The 20,377-nt window shown below is 53.2% G+C and overlaps 1 protein-coding gene across 1 annotated transcript in view; it reads right to left on the minus strand.

Annotated features, from left to right (window-relative positions):
• Positions 1–20,377, minus strand: part of CACNA2D4 (calcium voltage-gated channel auxiliary subunit alpha2delta 4) — a 112,329-nt gene that overhangs the window by 6,755 nt on the left and 85,197 nt on the right. The window contains exons 27-33 of the mRNA XM_032184094.1: positions 11,187–11,248; positions 8,762–8,806; positions 7,820–7,882; positions 4,507–4,577; positions 3,703–3,778; positions 2,141–2,193; positions 1,122–1,177 (exon numbers count right to left, since the gene is read on the minus strand). Of these exons, the coding sequence (XP_032039985.1) occupies positions 1,122–1,177; positions 2,141–2,193; positions 3,703–3,778; positions 4,507–4,577; positions 7,820–7,882; positions 8,762–8,806; positions 11,187–11,248 (426 nt within the window). The remainder of the gene's footprint in view (positions 1–1,121; positions 1,178–2,140; positions 2,194–3,702; positions 3,779–4,506; positions 4,578–7,819; positions 7,883–8,761; positions 8,807–11,186; positions 11,249–20,377) is intronic.

Here is a 20,377-nt window from a genome sequence, read left to right on the forward strand (position 1 = left end):
GCGCAGCATGCACACACACACACAGTGAAGATGGAGCCACGTGGCAGTTTCACACGATGGCAGCACAGTGAAGAGATGAATTGGCATGCAACAGGCATGGAGGTGATGCAAGAATGATGAGGAAAGCACAAGAGGAAATGGTGATGAGTAGTGTAGCAGCAAGAACCCCCTCCCTTTCCCCTCACATCTCCTCTAGCAAAAATTAAATCCAATTGCAGCCATCCAGCATCTGTAACAGCTCTCTACAGGGACACCATGTCTGTCCACGTCCCTCCTGTGCTATTGGAAGCGCTGTACTTGCTCATCTCTCTCTTCCTCACTGATTTCTGCATGGGGACACTCCCTTCATCCTGATGCAAGTTAAAGCAGCAGCCAGGGCCGCACAGAGGAGATGTGCAGCTTCTCGTGCCATGTCTGGAGAGCCTCTTTGGAGGAGCTAAGTAGGACGGACAGCACCCAGGCACTGCGCTGGCTCTCTGACTACAAGGACTTTCTGCTCTCTGAAAACAAGCAGTTCCCTGTTACACCAGGAGGACTCAAACCCCTGTTAGCAGGGAAGGGTCCTCTGTGTCCACTCAAAGTGCAGTTAGTGCTGAATAATTAGCGAGGAAGAAATAATTACGTCTACACTGCTATGTAGATGTGCAGTCGTCACCTGTGCCTTAGGGTCACCTCTGGGCCACTGATGTCCCTTGCCTGTAGGAGCACGTGCCACCACCTTCTGCCTTCCAGAGAGGGCCCAGTGGGAAAGCAAAGACCCTCAGTGCATTATTTGAGCCATCCAGCACAACTCAGTGGGATGGCTGAAGGAAAGGATGCAAGGAAGCTGTTCTCAGCTGAATCTTACGGGCTTTCTGGCTAGCTTTCTGGCTCAGAAAGAGCAGGCTCTGAGCTGCAAAAGGCTTCCCCCTGATGGCTCTGCTGCTTGGGCAGCTTGAAATGGGGATGGGAGGGAGACGGGTGGTGTTGGGAGCTGGAAGCTGGCGTCCAGTGCCCACAGAGGGAGATGTGATGGGCTGGCAGCTTCCTGCACGAGGTTCGGCTTCCCCACGCAGTTCCTGCTGCCACCGGCAGCTGTGACACTCGTGTGCTAAGGGGTGGCTGGACTCCCGTGTACTCACCGTCTGCCAGGTTGTCGGCGTGCCAGAAGCTGCTCATGTTAAACTCCAAAAGGAAGCTGTCAAAGGAGCAAGAACAGAGGATGCTTTTTCAGCAGCCGGGAAGGGTGCAGGTGGCAGGGAGATGGCTCTGTGGCCTGGCAAATACCAGCTCTAAAATGTTTATTGTGGATTTTCAGGCAGAGGAAGTCGGAGATCATTTTTTTACTTTTTTTTTTTTTTTTTTTTGATTTTGGTTGCTCAGCGTGACAGCATGTCTCCGTATCATGGGATCTATTCTGTGGAATAACTGAGCGGGCTTTTTCACGATGGGCACACCGTCTGGGTACCTCGCCAGGGAAGGGATGAATGTGGCAGCCCCGGAGGCTGAGGCTGGATCCAGTCGCTGTAGAGCCACCCGAGTGGGCACAGGCGGCTTGCAGGGAGCTGGCACTAGCTGCAAGGCACGCTGAATGATGCTGTGCCAGTAAGCTCACAGCCCAGGATCTGGGGCTTTTCAGCCTCTCAGGATGAGATGCTCAGGGTCAGGCTTTCAGCCTGGGCCCAGCAAGCTGAGCAGCTTCGGTCCCAATTTGAGCTTGGTCCTAATTTGAGCTCTTACTCTCATTTCCCCCCACAGAGTTTGAAGTGAGCCTGAACCCAGGGCTCCATCCAAGGCATTCCCTCCCCTCCCCATCTTCTCCCCTGCCTGCCACTCAGATCTGAGCTTCCTGGCTCACATATCATGGGCGAATGAGACAGGGAGGAGGACTTAGCATCAAGGACCTGCACGGGGCCTCCAGAGACCCAAGTCCTATTTCTGACTCTGCCGCTTTGTACTGAGTGACTTCAGGTAAGTCCCAGACCTGCTCAGGGCCTCTGCATGTGTGAAATGGGAATAGTAATAGCTTTCTGCCTCCCAGGAGAGAGGCACCGGGCTGGCTGTCACAAAAAGGCTGACAGCAGTGTCCTGCTCATGGCCTTCTCAGATCCCACCCCAGCCGGTCTGAGCCTCCCAAATACCCGTATCTTTTTGTACTCACATGAGGAAATCACTTATCAGCCATTTCACTGCAGCTAGAAAGGCATAAATTGGCTGGAGAACAAAAGAAGAAATGAGGAAATGAGAAGAAACACCATAAACACCATAAGGACCTGGTCAGAAGGTTTATAACTGTTAGGCAGGACCCCACGTTTCAGACCAATTCCCTCCACTACTCAGAGCTCTCCTAAAGACAGGCTGGAAATTCAAGGTCTGGGCACCACTGGAAAATGCTCAAAATATATCAAAAGCCAGCGGAGCTGCCTTGCTGCTAATAATATTTTCTCACCTCTCCCAGTCAGGGTCAGGGAGTTTATCACAAATGCGTGAAGGACTTTGAAGATGTAATTGCTCGATGAGTTCTCTCCAGTATGGATGACCTTGAGAGCTCAGAGCAGGAGAGAAATACGGCTAAATGGGACACCACCAGTGCAGGATGCTTTTATATTCCAATTGTAAGTGGTGTTTCTGGGACAAGCTACAGCATTGTCCAGGAGTTAGTGTTATCTGCTATTGATTGATTACACTGAACTGTGCTTTCATCCAGCTTTTCCTCGAGATGGCACGACTTCTATCATTTTTCTTCTTTTCAGCTACAAATTGGAAACCCAGCACAGTCCCAGGGCCAGTTGCTCAGCAGAGGATCCTGCTGGTTCTTCTCTTGGTAACCATGGCTAAGTTTCATCTCTCCCCCTCACAACTCACACCCATGCAGCCTCGAGCCCAAAACACAAGGCACAAGAGAATGTTCAATTACTGCTAACTGGCTTATCTTCAACCAAAATAAGTCAGCAAATAGTAAAATGGTTGGGCATGTGACTGATTTTTCCTTTGAACAATGTACATGTATATATAAAAATGGACTTATGGACTTCTTCCTTTTTGAAGATTTTGCTAAGAGGGTGAAGAGAGAGGTGAAGTTTGGAGGTTCACCCTTTTATTCTCTTCCCTGCTCACCTGGTTTTGGTAGCCCATATTTTTTGACTTTTTTTTTTTTTTTTTTTTAGTAACCAAAATTCTCAAGGATATGATCAAGCAAGTATTTTAATTAATATCACATTATTTTATCTATCCAGATTCAGTATAGCCATTGTCAAAGCTGACATATTGTTAAAAAATGTGAAACATTATTAAAAAGGAATATTTTCTTGAAAAGTCTTTTCCTAGAAAAAATGATGATGTCATGCCATAAGATGTGACTCTCCCTCTTGGGCTGCTGAGAAAAACTACACCCTGTGCAAGTATTTCTGCTGATTTCAGCTGCAAGCTGGTATCGCAGCTTATAGCAGAAGAAGCCTGGCATAGTATGGTTCCTGTCCTCCTGGTCTTAATTTTCATTAAGATCCTACACGCCAATAAAGAGCCAAATTGGAAACCTCTGTCGGTGGCCACCACTGCCTCAGAAACCTGACTTGAATGAGTCTGGACTTTCCCAGCACTTGAAGATAAACAACTATGAAGTTTTGGGGGGGAGTATGCTACACCATAGTGCTGGGGATGTCCTAAAAGAAAGCCTCCACAGACAGTCCCAGCAGGGAAGGCTGGGTGCAGAGAGATACGTACACTGAGCAGCGGCCGGGCACCGCTGTGGTGGTGGTAGGGTATCTTACACATCGCTTGATAGTCATACATGGTCACCCTAGAAGCAAAACAAAACAAGCAAGCAGTCAAAGGCAAGCAACACAACCATCTGTGGGGCAACACAATCACCTGTGGGGCAACACAACCACCTGTAGGGCACCCACGCCAGCCTGTACTGCTTTTTCCTACTTGGGCCCGATCCTACAAAAAGGTTTCTGTGTGGAAGATCTAATGCAGTGGCCTGCTTAAATGTGTCTTGTCTGTTTGGCCAGGGCTGGACTGTGAAAAGCGAGAAATACAGGCCCTGGATTAATGCAACTGGGTCAGCACAGGAGGAAATATGTCCCTAATTACAGGTCAGGAGCGAAGCAGAGTCTGAAGTTGAAGAATTGTAATTGTATCTACCTCAAGTCCCTCTAGTTCCTAATTTCAAGCCATCAAAAATCTGAATTGTCTTTTGACATGTGCTGTGGGGATGCAGTGGGGTGACCAGAGGTATTTTAGGAGAGAGAGAAATGTTCTCAGCCAACTGAAATGCCAGCTCTGGAGGCCCCTCAGGCAGCCTCTCCTGGAAAGGCTTTGCAGGTGGGAAAAAAACAGGGTATGGAGTGACGATGGTCAAGCACATCAGGGAAGAGGGTGGGCATCTAAAGGAGCTCTGGAAGCAAATTAAGTGCCACATGTGTCCACTCGTGCATCCTGCCCTGCTTACAGGAGGAGCCTGATGCACTCTGCCCCACACACCAGCTGAGGAAGGAGGAGCACAGAGCAGGGACCCCCACTTACTTCTTGAACATGCCCATGTTCAGCAGCTGGGTCATTACTGAGCCATCCACTGCACCAAGAAATTTTCCAGTCTGCAAACACAAGAAAGGGAAAAAAAGAAAAAAAGCAAACAAAAAAAAGAAGCTGTTAGGCATAAATTTTCCAATTTTAAAGTAAAATTTCTCTCCTGCTCCAGCTGCTCCAGTCTGTCTAGAGGCCTAATACACACCCCAAATCCTACTTACATGCCTGCATTAGAAGTGGAGTTTGTGGCCCTCTGGACCCATTTATGTTTTGGGGTCAATAACCTCAAATACAGTCCCAACCCTACATCCAGGAACCACTGCTTTAGAGACTTCTTCAAACAGATGAGAGTTCTGGCTTTCCCGATTACTAAATCATGACAAATCCATTACAGAATTTCTCAGAATCTGCTAACTCCACTGCCTGGTTTACAAGCAAGTAAATAAAATACTCATAAATAATAAAAATTTAGATATGAGCTGCCGTGTCTCCTCCTGGTTCATGGGGCTTGTCACAGCAAATAGCTCCCATATGTGACGGAACTGTCCATGCAGTATGTGGGGACGTTTTACTGCTCCTCAGGTAGGTCCCCAGTCATTTAGCATGCATTACCAGATGTCAGAGGACTTAATTTTTTCGGGGTAGGGCATTTCCACTGAAAAAAACACACCCGCACACAAAAAAAAGTAGGCAAGTTTACCTAAGGTCATATGGTAATCATCTACCAGTAGCCTGGCATGGATATGAGCCTCTTCCCAACAGGCCTTAGAAGGTGTTTCACTGTATAAATCAGTACGTAACACCAACTCCCCTTCGAGCATTTGGATTTTAATCATCCCAGGCAGAACTGAAGGGGTCTGAGCAATCGTTAAGTTTTCTCACCCCTTATCTCACCCCTTTTCTTACCCCATTTCCACAACCCCTACTCGGCTTGGTGGGATCTTGGTCTTCTAGGTGCCACACCACCCCTTGTCCCTGGGGTCCCACCAGAGCAGAGCTTGCAGAAAAGCCCTGTAAGATGCCTCAGGGAGAAGACAGCAGTCCTGAAGCTTTTTGGGAGCCAGTTCCCCATCCCAAAGGGTCCCCAGAGGGCAGGGAGTGGCAATTAGCCCCATGCAGCATCACTCAGCTTTCCAGGCTATGGAACACAGGCTACTGATTTAATGCTGCTGCTGTCTTGAATTCCCTACAGGGGTTAAGAGTCTGGACACTAGTGGTGCCACTGGGAAATAAAATCAGTAATTGGATCAAGATAAAGAAATCATTTGGGAAGAAAAGCAGTGGTGAACTCTCCAAGGTCAGGGGAGGTAACAGCTGGAGAAGATGACAGCGCTGGTGCCTGCCCAAACATGTGGATAATGGGGCATGTGGATAATGTTTGTAATTTACCCAAATCCACTATAATGCCACGTTTCTGCTAGTCAGATCTTTCAGAGATAAGCTTTTTGAAAAACAAAACAAAACAAAACATTTTTCATAGGATGCAGGAAAAATAGACAGAACCCAGGAGGGCGATGCTGAGGATGAGCAGTAGTCGTGGTACCTGAAGGGTGCAGTTGCCTTTATCTTTGGACACGTGGTAGGGCTCAGTACAGCACCTTTGAACATGCCATGGAAGTCAGTGGACAAAACAGTGACTACTGACCCATACTGAACATGCAGCAGGACCTGGCCTGCCAGAGTAGGGAGCCAATACGTATTTGCAGTATTTCTCTTCCTTACTCTTCAACTTTTATTTGCTTTTTTTTTTTTTTTTTGGCACAAGAAGTCATTGACCAGGCACTTTTACTGAAATATTCGCTGTGCCAGGCAGGTCACCCTCCTGACACAAAAGAGACTGGTTTTTCCTTGCAATGTGCCCCCTTTATATGTCTGTACCCCCCTGCTGGTACCATGGTGCAGATTCACTTTGCTTTGTGAGCCTCAGCAGTGCCCGTTTTGGCCTCTCTGAACTTACTGTGTAGTGTCTGCAGGATTCACAGTCTCACTTGCTTCTTTTGCCATCCTGCTATGGGTATGCTCAGCAAGACAAGTTCAGATGTGAGACTGTGGGACTTGCAGATTTTCATTCTAAAAATCCTGTTTTATTCCTCTTCTTTCTTTTCTGTCCCAGCTCCTTTGAGATCAATGACGCTACTTCACGTTCCACTCATAACTACAACCTCTTGAACAGCCTCTTGTGAGGGACCTTGCTACAGGTTTTTTGAAAAACTGAGATATGGTAGGCCATTCATTCTCTGCTACCATTTTTTGCCGACACTTTCAAAGAAGTATAGCTGATAAGACAGATTTTCTGCCTTTATAGAGGCTGCACTGCTTGTCCCAATCACATCCACCAGGTGTTTTATTATTATTTTTTAATTACCATTTCAACTTGTTTGTTTCATCCTGAAATAGGTAATTTCTCACATCACGTGTACTGCCTTTTAGAAATACGCACACTGTATTTGTTAACTCCAGTGCTACACAATTTCACTGAAATTCACATTTCTGTTTGGACCAAAATGCTTCATTTTCCATTTGTTCTGTAAGCCCATTCTTGCCATTGACATACTGCTTTGTTGTTTATGAGGCTGTTCTCACACGCCACCTTTTGACATCCAAATCTGTGGCATTTCATTGCTTTGAAATGCACAGGTTTGTGCTGCATTTACCAGAGAGCAGAACAGTACAGCTAAACCACGCAGTGACCGGTGGTGTTGATTTTGCCCAAGGTTAACAGGGTGTCTCGTCACAAACTGCACCCCTTTAGCACTACAGGACTGCTCGTGGAGGCACTGGCAGCAGGAAAAAAGGAGGCAACTTCTGTTGCTCATATTTTTATTAATATTCTGAGTAATATTCCTTGCTCATTTTACCTCCACGAGTCCACTAAATGCCCCAATTCTTTAGGTGTACTCCTGTTTCCAATTTGCTTAAATGATGCCATTTTCACTTTCACCTTTGGCATTTCACCGTTCCCATCCCCTCCACTTCCTTGGCTGCAGAATGACTGTTCCAGCTTCACTGGGGCTCAGAAGTGCTGCTTCCCTCCCTGTCCCTTTCAGGTCGTGCTTGCCCCCTGGGGCTGCCTCAGATCATCCTCAGTAGCATCTGCAGTGAGGGAGCGGACTCTGATTTCCTCCCAAACTCCTTCCTGACCTAGGATGTGCTGTCGCCGTGCCTGGAGGCGTCCCCTCACCACGCAGCTGAGTTTCATCGTAGCCTGGCCACCTGTCACACCAGTGCACCTTACTGGTTTTCACCAGCTCTGCTGTGTTATTCAGGAACACACAGAGTACCCTCCCCTCCTTCTCTTATGCTCTCTTACCTCTGCAGGTCTTTTGGAAATGAGTATAAAGCCATTATTATCAATGAGGAAGCAATTCAGAACCTGTGGAGATGAAAGAGAAGCCACATCAGAGATGGCACAGCGGTGGCTTCCGCTGCGCGCTGCTGTCTGCAGCCTCGGCCCCGGCACTGCCACGCCTCGCCCCTTCCCTCAGCTAACACAGCCTTAGGGCCGTTGATTTTTCCCTCTCTGCCTCCACTTTGAGGTATTTAGCTGTTTGTGACAGAGATGGTCTCTAGCAAATGCCAAAACACATTTAGGGAGACATCCTGCAGGCAGTGACAGGGCATTTGGAGAGCACCCCTCTTTAACAATAAAGTATCAACTATTTTCCACCTTCACATTTCAGAGTTTTATAAACACTCATGAAATAAACATCTCTTCTGGTCTTACCATTTTTGATTTTGTTTTTGGAGCAGGAAATGGCGGCACAGAATTTAGATGAAAACCTTCAGGCCACACAAGTAAAAATCAGGACCCTAGATGAACACAGGAGGATAATTCTCTGGGGATCCCACCATCAAGGGCACGGCATCTCGTGTCCTGACTATGCCTGAGACATACAGGGCAGTGGCATAAATACGAAGAGGGGTGTCCAGCACACGTGTCACACTGCCAGCCAGTCTCTTTGGCAGACCAGCACACTGGTGGGCCCGCCTTAAAAGAGATGGACTCTCCTTAGAGTCCCTGGCTGGAGTCCACATGTCACTGCTGGGCTCAGCTGACATCTCACAGCTGACACTGCTTCTAGGGATAGACCTAAGCTGCAGGTTTGTCTCAACAGCACGAGGTCCTACCCTAATAGTGCAATGTTTTGAGAGATGAGAGGCAACACCTGATGTCTGGGGAGAAAAAGGCCTCCAGCGAGCAGGTGGTCAGTCAGCCCACCACAGGTATGGAGGAGACATCTGGGAAACTTACCTCATCCTGGCAGCTCAGTGGGCAGGCACCATCCAAGGCACTGCACTGGAAAGACAAAGCAGAATTGAATCATGGCGTGCTCCCATCTTACATGCTCCCCTTTGGGGCTGCTCAGCAAAAGCGCCCCGTAAAAAGCCCTGCAAATTCGCTGGCATTTTGAGCAAGCCAAGAAGCAGCCCCAGGTTGGCCAGGCAGTGCCCGTGCACGGTGTCTGTGCTTGGGAAGGAAGGATGGGGGCAGCAGCCAGCTCTCCGGCTCTGCTAGCAGAAGTTACTGTGCTCTGGCAAGAAAACAGCATGCATTTCAGCAGCTGCCAGTATCTGGTCTGAGTACACGGCATGGTCGTTTAGATCAGGATTACTCTCAGGCGGGGATTTTTTGCTGTTGTTGCTGCTGGTTTCTTTATTCTCCGGACAGCTAATGATAAAATAGGATGTGAATGGTGCTTGTGCAGCCCCAGGCACCGTCCATTCGTTTCATTTAGGATTTGGGTACCGGATTTGACATCTGTTTCACAACACTGAACCGGGTGGGGACAGGAGGGGTTAAGTGGTGAGTAACACAGCCCTTCAGGTGCTCATTGATTTCCTAATTGTTCTGGGTTTGCGGTGGCTGCCCGTGTCTGTCTCTTTGTGTTATTTCCCAATGCTATTTTCCCTGGCAGCTGAGGAAAGGAAGCTGACACACGGTGTTGCCGTTTCTGTACATGGGGTCCCCTTCCTGCCAGAGGTTTCCCAGGGTCAGGGGAGGATGCTGATGCGTGGCACAGCCTGCCTGCTCTCCCCCACAGTCCTTTCTTCCTGCAAAACCCTCACGCAGGAGTCCCAGCCCCCCTTCTGGAGGATTCTGAATGCAAAGAGGTGAATTTGCCATTTCAAACCACAACAGAGCCGTCACTCTGAGCCAGGCTTTGTTTCTCATTTCGAGTTTTGCAGAACAAACTCGGTGTTTTCAGGTTTCCATCCCCCCTGCTCGATTCCAAAGGAGGGTCAGTGATGGTCAAGGCTGTCTGCAGTACTGCTGGTACTCCAGCTTGCTCTTTGAGGCTGGAGGGAGGATGTTAAAACACATCCCTCTGCCCCGCAGATGCAAGCACAGCCTTACACAGCAGTGGCTCTGGACTTCATCCCCAGTGGGGTCCTTCCTTCGTCGAGCAGAGAAACATGGCCACAACGAGGCAGCATTAACTCCCCGGGGGTTCACACGTACAGCCTGCAACAGGCTTGGGCTGCCTCCAGTGAATGTAATCAAGGGACAGTGCCTGCCCCGTGCTGGCACACAACCCCACAACCACAAAGCGATGCCCCTGTCCCAGCTTGTGCCTACTTACATCGGTGTCATTGGGCTGGGGATGGGGGCGCAGTGTGGACATCCAGAGCAGCACGGCACGGCACGTGTGGCAGCGGGAGAGAGGAAACAAAATCTGTTAGTCACCCCCTGTCAGGCTGCAGCCACGTCCTAGGAAGCCAGGCAAGGGATTTTTTCATATGAACACCTCTCAGGACCACGGCATGCAGGCACTTGGCACACCAGCCTCCTTTCAGCTCCTCTAATAAGCATCCCCCGTTTCAATTAACACCTGAAACAAGCCTGTGCGTGTGTTTGTGTGAGAGCTGCCTGGGCATGGCCCACAGGGGATTTTTATATTTAAGCTAAAAAGGAAGTCTTGTAGCTCAGGTGGTGTTTACGTGAGGTCCCTCTGCCTCCCTCCTGCCAGGCTGCCTCCTCCTGCCACCACGCTGGATGCTCTGCCCCTGGGAGCATCCTCCTGCTCCCGTGCCTGCACAGCCCCCATCTGCTGGCACTTCCCTCTCCTGATCACCGAGAGCTGCTTCTGCCCTGTGCTGCTCCACTCCTACCCACACCCAAAACCAAAACCTTTGGGGAAAGCCCCCGGGTGGTAACAGGACAGTGCTTCACCTTTCCTGCCTCTCAGACCAGGGGGCTGCTGTAATTATTCCACGTCTCGTGGTCCAGCAAGCATTCAAAATTAGCACAGCACTGAGAGTTTATCCCCGGAGCAAATCATTTTTATTTTGGCAAGCTAGCAGCATTTCGTTACCATTACCAAGATGATAAAAGAAGGCAGTAGATTTTTTTTTTTTTCCCCCGTGTGCCCAAAATTTCAGATTTCCATGAGGTTTCTGGAAGGCTGACCGAGCACAAGCATATTTCCACAATTAAATGCCTCGTATGCAGCGGAGCTAATGCCAGGCCAGGATGCTGACGCCGTCGGCACAGCTTTTGTGGAGCAGGCTCCCAGCTCACGCAGCATTTGTGCCACCGAAGGATTAGGGAAACGTGTGACTTCCGACTAATCTACTTGAGAGATCTTTTAATATGAGTTTCACTGCAGCCCTCCCTCACCAAAATGGCACCGCACGTGATGTAACACAGCATCGACAGTGACCGCTGGTGCTCCTACCTGTTGCATGGCCGCCCAAAACTTGCGTTGGAGTAACTCCAGCTTGATTTGCACACCCACCGCTACGGGAAATGAAAGGGGCAAGAGAGAGAGGGAAAGACAAACACGAGTTAGGAAAGGAGGGGCAAAGATTTGCTCGAAGTAATGGGACGGAGCTGCGATTGCGACCTGCTTCCGAGTCAGCAGTGAGTCAGGCTGCCAGGTGAGAGTCAGAGGTTTGGCAAGGCGAGGGGGAAGCGGGCACCGACTGTACCCAGGTGCTGACACCTCCCTCCCACTGAACACGACGGAGCTACAAACACATTAACAGCATCAGCAACACCCCCGCACCCTTCCCCCTCCTAAAAATCATCCGAAAAAAACCAACCCCCAAAAAACACACAACAAAAGAGAGAGCATGGGAGCTTTCATCTTCGTATTTTGTGGATTTGTCCAGCCAGAACTGACTTTTTGGCTCATCCCAGGCTCATCCACACAACCCGGTGTCAATCAGACAAAAGTAGGGCAGAGTGAGGAAGGGGTTCGAAAACCCGCCTGTCTCAAGGGCAGACCGCAGTGATTTAGGCTGCTCTAAAGCCACTCCGAAAGCACAAAAGTATCAATGCCCCTTGATGGCTGGAGCCGCTCAGGCCCCCCATCCAGCCTCCTGCACGCTCCTCTACGAAAAAGTGCATGTGTTTCTTAATGAAGAGTGTCCTAATTTCTCGGCTTAATTTCTCTTCTATTCCCAGCATCGTGCTCTCGAGGCAAGGCACAGCTCCACACCAGCAGGAGCCGCGCAGGGTCTCCCTGGCCGAATAACACAGCAAATCCCTGGGTCGGCTGCCTGCAAGCACAGCTCATAACCAGGGCAGTCGTGCGCATCCCGGAGCGGTGATGGGGAACAACAGGGCTGCGTGTCAGCTAGGTGAATCAAAGAGCTTTGCAGGAATTACAGCCTCGAGCAGGACCTCGAAATAGCAAATGCAGTGGCAGTGAGGGAGAAGAGGAGGCACAGCAAGGAGAGGTTTGAGCCTGTTTTCACAGCCAGCAGTGCTCGGCGGATGAAGCGTCGCTGGTTTCTGCAGGTTTCCTGGCACCGGCCAGGATCGCAGCCATGGTGCAGCAGCCCTGCCTTTGGTACTGGTGTCGGTGTCCTTCCTGTCACGTTCCCATGGCTGGCATGTCTTACGAAATCCCAGTCACTGGCATGCTTCTTATCCAGCTCTCCCTGCTGTAGGATGGGTCTGACTGCCTGTGAGTGGGGGAATTATTGCATACAGCTGCCTTGCCCTAAGCCCCACGGGGCACCGACTGGACGAGACACAATGCTCACTTGAGATTCATCTGTAGCTGTTTCCAGGAACCAAACAAAAGGAGAAAGTCCAGCCCTGGTGAAGATTCACCATCTCCAGCGGGGCTATCACAGCTCGGCACGGTGCTCTCACAAAGCAGCAGTCCACGACATGGTGCTGATGCTGCTGAGACCACCAAGGTGCACGGCATCTAATTTTGTACCTAGCTTTAAATAAATTCACCACGATCCTTTCCAACATCCATGCTCCTCGTGTCACTGCTCTCTCTGAAGGGTCCTTGAAAGCAAAGCCGGGGGCTGTTCTGACGTGCAGTCAAGTTCACCTGGACAACACCTGTCAGAGGGAACCGTGGCAGAAGGATTGCCCCACGCTCCTTCTGGCACCACGGCTCCATGAAATTATGAGTGGCCCCGGTGCGCCGCACAACAGTGGCCACAAAGAGGAGACCACGGCTGATCGTTTCATTCCCACTACTGTGCAAACGACCTGTGCAACTGTAGCTCCCCAGCAAGGCAAGGAAACACGAGGCCAAGCTGTGCTGCGTGCCTTGCATACAGATCTGTCACTACATCACACAGACGAGCTACCCAGACCTGTGCACGGCTTCCCAGCCAGTGCCACCCGCCGCACTGCCGCAGCCGCCTTCCTGCGGGGTCGCCCGGCGAGAACAGCCTCCCCTCCACCTGCTCGTGCCTCCGACGAGCACGTCTGCCTCATTAGCTCATCCTCTGCTTGTCTCTCGTCCTGCCTGCCTTCCCTGCCTCGTCTCTTTGATTATCCATACGCTGTCCTCACAAGGAGCGTTCCTCAAGATTGAATTCTCCGGCCTGCTGCATCGCACAGAGGCGTAACAAAGAGTTGCAAGATGACACCCTGCGGCCCGCTTATCAAGATGTGCCTTGCCATTCATAAACCTGTTTTTGTGGATGTTTAAATAAGAGCTGCGGCGCCAATGAAAGGACGTGCCAGAGCAGCAGCACGGCCCCACCGGCACTTGTCATTTGCATTCCCTGCTCCCTGTCTCTGAAACATTCCCCTTTTCCTGCTCAAGCCGGCAGTGGGGCTACCCCTCTCAGTCTCAGAAGCCCTGTAAAGATGTGCCTTAAAAAACAACTTCAAGACATTAAAAATAGCAAAAATCTGAAATCTGAGGCAGCCTGTCTCTGCTACTGAGCCACGCAGGAGAGGCAGCTGAAGTGGCTTGGCAAAGCAATAATTCTTGCAAACGCTGGCTACCGAGGTCCTCAGCCAGCAGCAGAAAGGCAAGCGAGGGGTCTGAGTTCGTCAGGGCAGGCTGCGGGATCCTGAAGGAGAGCAGGGACACCTCGCAGAGGCCGTGGCTTCCACTGGGGTCCCTCCTGTGCCCCTTCACCAGCGGGCAGGGGATGCCCCTGGCACTGCAGTGAGGCATCGTGGCTGAGCAGCACACCCAGGGGAGCGCAGCACAGGTGTAAACGCTCCCCTCTCTCACCTGTTCCCCTCCCTACCAATATTCCCTGCTCCCTGCCAGCATCCCTCAAGTTCTCCCTGAATCCCCAGGCCGGGATGTGCTCCATCCAAGCGCGGAGGTGCTACAGCAGCCGGGGCAGGGTGCATGCAGCCCGCTGGGCTGAGGTCCCCGTGAGATGCGCCATGCCTCCGGGGCAGGGATGGGAAGGGGGTCCCGCTCCAAACGCCCCACGCTTCCTCCCCTGCAGGGTTCCCCGTCCCTGTAGGACACGCGGCAGACACGGCGGCGCATCCCTTCGCCCGCCTTTCTCTCCGGGCTCATTGTGAGCAGCCATCACATCAGGAGGGAGGCGGGGAGGAGGCAGTCCGGCTCGGCTCGGCGGCTCCTCTCCAGCCTCAGCGCCTGGGAGCAATCTGCCCGGCGAGGGGCTGGGGCAGCTCCCCCCTCCCCAGCACCTCCTCGCCCCCCTCGATCCCCTCGACCCCTCCGGTCAGCGGGAGAGGGAAGGGAGCAAGGGGGGGAGGAGGGAGATGGAGAGGCTGAAGGCAAGCGACCGCTGCTTCCCCAGGATGGGCTGAGGGAGATGAAGACCTCCCCGGCCCCTTCCCCTGCCCGTTGGGGATCGGACCCTGCCCGCCTGGCGGGGTGATGCCTGGGCACCCTGGGTGCACACCGCGGCTGTCACAGATGTCCCCCCGGCCACCGCTGCCCTGCGCTCAGCCGCTCCTGCCTCTCGCTCGCCTCCTCTTTCCCCCTATTTATTATTTACAGGGGATTACGGCCCCTGGCCCACGCCGCCCCCCGAGCGCGCAGCTCCTGGGCCCCCTGCGTGGGCCGGCCGGCTGGCCAGCGAGCCAGCGGGCTCGTGCCAACTAGAGCCCTCCGAGAGCTCAGCTCGCCGGGGACTTGCTGCTGGATTTGGCTTTGGGATTGTACAGGGTTCGCTGGAAGAGCTGCCCGTCTCACAGGAGGCTCCGTCGCAGCCCGGGCACGGTAAGTAGCGCCGTCTCCCCGCCGTGTTTCCACCCCAGTGAGAGCAGGGGGCTGCCCACGGGGAGCCAGCAGCCTCCCCGGGGAGGTCTGCGAGGTCCTGAGTGTGAGGCCGAAGGGCAGTGGTCCTCCCGAGGCTGCCGGTACTGGTCCCAGTCCAGTTCCAGGGTGGGCAGCTGGAAGCAACTTCCCCCTGTTATGAATGGCACCGGCATCCCTCGCCGGGGCTCTGGCAGCTCGGGTGCAGCACATGCAATGTGCTGCGGTCAGCGGGTACCCGGCAGGTCCCCGTGAGCCCTGCTTTTTGTGTCCCCCCCTCGGTGCTGTGGGTCCAGCACAGAGGGTGCTGCTCACCCGAGCTGCGGTGGCTCGGCTGAGTGTCATTTAGGTCTCAGCCGTCTCGGTAAGAGCAACCTAAAATGGAGAAGGGGATGGGGAGAAAACTGCATAGGTGACGGGTCCAGCGGTCAGAAAACAGGTGTTGGGGTGAGGGGGTGTGCATCCGTGTGAGTGTGCATGTGTGTGCATGCAGGTACAATTTCACAGCCGAGGCTCACAGACATCAGCACAGGACACGAAGGGAAGGCTGCCCTATCACAAGCGGAGCCAAAAATAAGTCCCCACGCTGCTTCCAGAATCCCCGCAGGCTGAGCGTGTGATTTCTGAACTTTCGGGAGGAAGGGGGGGAAATGCAGCACAGGGAAACTTCGCAGCCTTTCCCAGTGTTGCCACAGAGGGCAGATCTGCCTGGGAGAAAAGCAGGAGAGCTGCATCCATCCCGAAGGAGCTGACGTGGAGCCTCCTACAGATTTTGGCTGAGGCGGGGAGCATCTCCGCGAGCGTTAGGGTGTGTGTCTGTGCCTGCACACCACGCGTGCACGGACACGTGCACACATCCACCCCGCACGGGGCACCCTGCCCAGCTCATTGCTGCCACTGCATCTTGTTCTGATTGAGGGGGATGTGTAAAATCAGCCCTGGGCCAGGCAGAGGGGATGCCTGGTGCTCGCTGCTCACGGCTGAGGAGCCAGGCCCCAGGGCCACAAGGTGCAGCGTCAGGTAGAGCCGAGGTGCCAAGCCCAGCGCATCCCTGCTGCCAGCTGCAGGCAGCGGGGCACAGCACCGCTCTGTGTCTGTGCCTGATCCGCCAGCGAAGGATGGCGAGAGAAACGGAGACCTCGTTTTGACATGCTAGGAAGGGAGCACGGAGGGACTGGTCACGAAGCAGGGGCTGTTTCTAGCAGCGGTGAGGAGGGGGTGCCTTGCCGTGGTCACGGAGCGTTTCTCCTCTCAGCTTTGCCACTTGGGTCTGTTTCGGGGGGAGGCTCTTCTGCTAAGCGCTCGGGGCAAACAACATTTGCAAGGGAATTTATTCCACATGAGCACAAGGCTGGAGGGAGTTGTCTCCCCGTCAGACAGCAGTGCTGCCTCTCTTGGTGCGGCTTGTCCTCTCGGAGGGATGATGGCAAACCTCAGCAGAGGGGCGGTTTGCAGGGAGGGAGGGGGGAAGCCCTCTTATGTAAGTCTTGCACCGGATCAGAGCTTCACCCTTGCCTCCAGCCAAGCGAGTGCCACATGCTAGCAAGGTGTACTCACAGCTCGGGTGTCTCCATCCAGCTCCCTGCCCATCCTGTGGCTTTCCTAACCCTGACGCAGGGCTCTCGAAGCTCTCCAGAAGCAGAGCAGCCTGCTGGAGGCAGGAGTGCCACCCCAGCACGGCAAGGAGGGGAGATCCAGCAGCAGCACAGGGGCACGAAGGCAACTGGGTGGATGCACCCAGAGAGAGGCAGAGGCTGGGTATGTGAGCATGGGACAGCAGGGGAAAGGCTCGAGCCCACGGCAGGGTATTTCTGGGCAGGTCTTCGGAGCCTGTTGCGGATTTAAAAGAGGGCCCAAGCAGCTTCCCTCGCTTGCCATCTTTGGTTAGGAGCAGCTGCTCACAGTGCTTGACATCTGTCCCAGTGCCGGGTGGCTGGAGCAGGAATTCGGATGACCATACTGGGATGCTCCTGGCAGCACGACACGAGGAGCTGGAGCCAGCACCCTGGGCTGCTTCTGTCCCTGCTGCAGGCTCTCCAGCACCAAAACACTTCGTGATGCATACCTGGGTCCTGCCGGGGCTTTGCTGGCTGACAAAAATGCTTTGTGTGGCCCCATTAGCAAGAAGCAGCATTTCTTTCCATACACCAGCTCACATGCAGGCTGGATAGGCTGAAGGGAAAGTGGCTCCTTTTACCTGTGAAGTGTGGGTTTACATAAAATATGGGTTTATTCCCGCTGCAAAAACCAGCACTTGAAAGTTAGGAAATGTCAGGATTCGGGGCAGGGCTGCAGCCCTGACTGGTTTGATCTCTCCTTATTTTCACGGGGCTGATCATTCAGGGCACGGCGGTGCTCAGGGGGTGCAGCAGGGGGGTGGTTATCTTTTTGGTGCCGAAGCGCGTGCCTCTTCTGTTTGTTTACCGCCTGTCATCCCAGCCCCGCGGGCAATACATCAGCGTGCAGCGTCTCGTGGTGCTCTGAAGATGCTCGCTGCTGTAGCTGCATCCCAGATGATGGAGAATTTGTGAGGCTGCTGAGGCAAGAGGCTTGTTTGCCTTGCTGCGGAAGGGGAGAGAGGCTTCTCCCCTCGCCAGCCCGCGAAGGAGCAGCAGGTGCAGGACTCGAGCGCGGGGCCTCTTGGCTCTCAGTGCCACTAATTCCTTCAGACCAGTACCAGTTTGCTGGCTGGGCTGCCAGCATTTTGGAAAGCAGCTGTGAGCACTCAGCAGTTCTGCAAAATGGCCCCTAGGGTCTCGTGCTGGGCACCCGCAAAATTAGGAATGTGCAGACTGTGGCCAGCTGCCAGCTGGGGTTCAGTATCTTATGGTGACCATACAAAAATAGCCTTGTTTGTTACCACATCTTCATTGCTGGCCCTAGTATCACGCGTCGCTTGCTCTGAAGACATTGCCCAGGCTCAGCAGGCCCTGCAGCACGGGGCTGTGATGGGTGTGCTGGCCCAGACGCAGCCGAGGCTCCTGGCTGGGCTGTGAGAGCTGTCACCACATCTCGCCGAGCTGTGGGCAGTGTTCCCGGCTGGCACAGAGCCCAAGCGTGTCCCAGCGAGCCTCGGGCACCCCTGGAGCTGCGGGCAGCACGCTGGACCCTGTGCAGATTGCAGGGACCTTTCAGGGATGCCCCTCGTGGGTGCTCTGGGAAGGTGATGGAGGATGGTGGGGTAGGGGGAGAGGAGCTCCCAGCCCTCTGACAGGCAGCACCACGGTGCTGGGGCCGCGGTGGCAACCAAGGGAAACAGAGCTATGCAACTCACCGGGGTGGCAGCCATCCTGCACCACCTTGGCTTCCCCACCGGGCACCACCTCAGCTCCCAGAGGGAGAAGTAACAAGAGTCAAGCACCAGGAAGGGCAGTGCTCGGGGGCCTGACACATTTCGGCACAGAGTGTAGGAAAAAAGGCAAAAGCAGCTCCTGGGCGACTGCAGACAGGAATGGCAGCAGGTCAGTGGGTGAGGGACACTGCATGCTGGTGGCTTGCAGAGCCTCACCTGACCGTAGGAACTCGGAAGCAGGAGGAGAAAGGCCGATGTTTGGAGCACTTTGCTCCAAATAAGTGTTAGCAGGTGTCTTGGCATCGATCTGGAAGACCTCTGATTTGGCACTTTGGCTGTACAGGGGGACAGATGCCTGTCTCTCCAAGGACACGGCTGTGAATGGAGAGCTACTTGGTAATGAAAGCTGTATTTTCCTACCTGGCTGTTAAATTGACATACCTTCATGTACTACTCAGAGCATGTAAATGCATCTCTCACCTCAGACAGGCTGATACCTTCCCTGTTATGGATCTGTTATGGACCCTTTGACCCTAATAAGAGATCTGAGGAGAGCTCTGGGTCATCTCAAGATTTCTGAACCCTCGGAGAGCCCTTGGCAAACATGGGCCCATACTCTCCTTCCTGAACACAAGCCAGAAAAAAAAAATCCACGCAAGAAAGAGATGAATTTTGGTTCCCAAGCACCACCCAGCTAAGAAGTGTGAAAGGGATCTGCGTGTGGGGCGGGGAGGGAGATGAGCAGCACCGAGCAGGGATTCTCCCACCGAGCCGCCTCCTCTCCCGCAGCCTGTCCCTGGGGCACGCCACCCACCCAGCACCCAGCCGCTGGGGAGGCTTGGCAGGAAGGGGGGGAGGCATTTTAAATGCCAGCGGGATGAGGGATGCTCGTGGGGTGTAGGAGAGGGGCTGGGAGCCCAACTGTGCCTCCCTCCGATGTGCTGAGTTGGGAGTGGCCACGGTCCTTCTGCCAAGGGCGGCGTGGAAGGATTAAGGGTCTGAGCTACCACTGGCCACGGGATTAACCCCTGTAGGAAATTAAAGTTGTAGAGAGGGCTCTTCGCAGCGCAGAGAAAAACTGGGATCTGGATTAGAACTGGCAGAGCTGGTGACAAGCCACCACCCACAGCCAACTGTTCCCGGCTGGATCAGAAAATGTTATCTCAGCCTTCATGCAGAACCCCCCCCCCCTCCACATCCCGCTTGGTTATCAATTTCTGCCAACAGCGTGAGAAGAACAAAAACATGGCTCTGTGGCAAAAAAAAAAAAAAAAAAAAAAAAAAAAAAAAAAAAAAAAAAGAGGAGGAAACTGGGCAGCCAGCTCACGTGTCTCTCCTCTGAGCCCCCCTCCCACTCCCGCTTCCCTTCTCATCTGCCTCCGTGTTGCTGAAGGAAGCAGGCACGTGGTCTGTCGCGTTCAGCAGTACTCAGAAGATGCTGGCACACACATGGCTGGATTTCTTCCTCTCAACTGCCCCCTCAGCTCTCCTCCTGCTGCTGCTCCGGGCCTCCTCCATATGCCGCGCTCTCGCTGTGCTGGGACTTTCCTGTCACTCTCGCCTTGGATCTCCCGGTCTCCCCACCTGCTTGCACAGCCTCCCAAGGAATCCCACTTCTCCGCAGCAGTCTGGGTCTTTCCCACCAGTGCTACCCCCTGCGATGCTCCCTGCTTGCTCAGAGGCTTCCAGGAGGATGGATGCTCTTGGGATTTCCAGCCCCTCTGACCTTTCCCAGACTTGTTATTGCACGTTGGCCAGGGAGACTTGGGATGCAAATAATGTTTGCATTATTTGCATCCCAATTATTGGCATGGGGTGAGGAATCAAGACACCTGGCTCCTCTCCCAATTTCGGTGCAGCCCAGACAGGCAGCTTTGGGGAAGCCCTGTCAAAACTCCTTTATTTTGTGTAGCTTTGCTAAGCCCTACACATTCCTGCAGGATAGGAGAGCATTCTCAGGCTCATGTGATTCCGTGCAGGCACCGCACTTGGCAGCTCTGAAAATCTCGAGCTGGGAACTGATGGGAGCCCACGATGAAGTATCAAGGGCTGGGCAGCTGATATTTCAGACAGCCAAATTCAGCAGTCATTTTTACTTCTAGCACAGTTTACCCCTACATGAAAT

Source organism: Aythya fuligula, chromosome 1 (assembly GCF_009819795.1).
Source record: "Aythya fuligula isolate bAytFul2 chromosome 1, bAytFul2.pri, whole genome shotgun sequence".
In the NCBI taxonomy this organism is placed as follows: Eukaryota; Metazoa; Chordata; class Aves; order Anseriformes; family Anatidae; genus Aythya; species Aythya fuligula.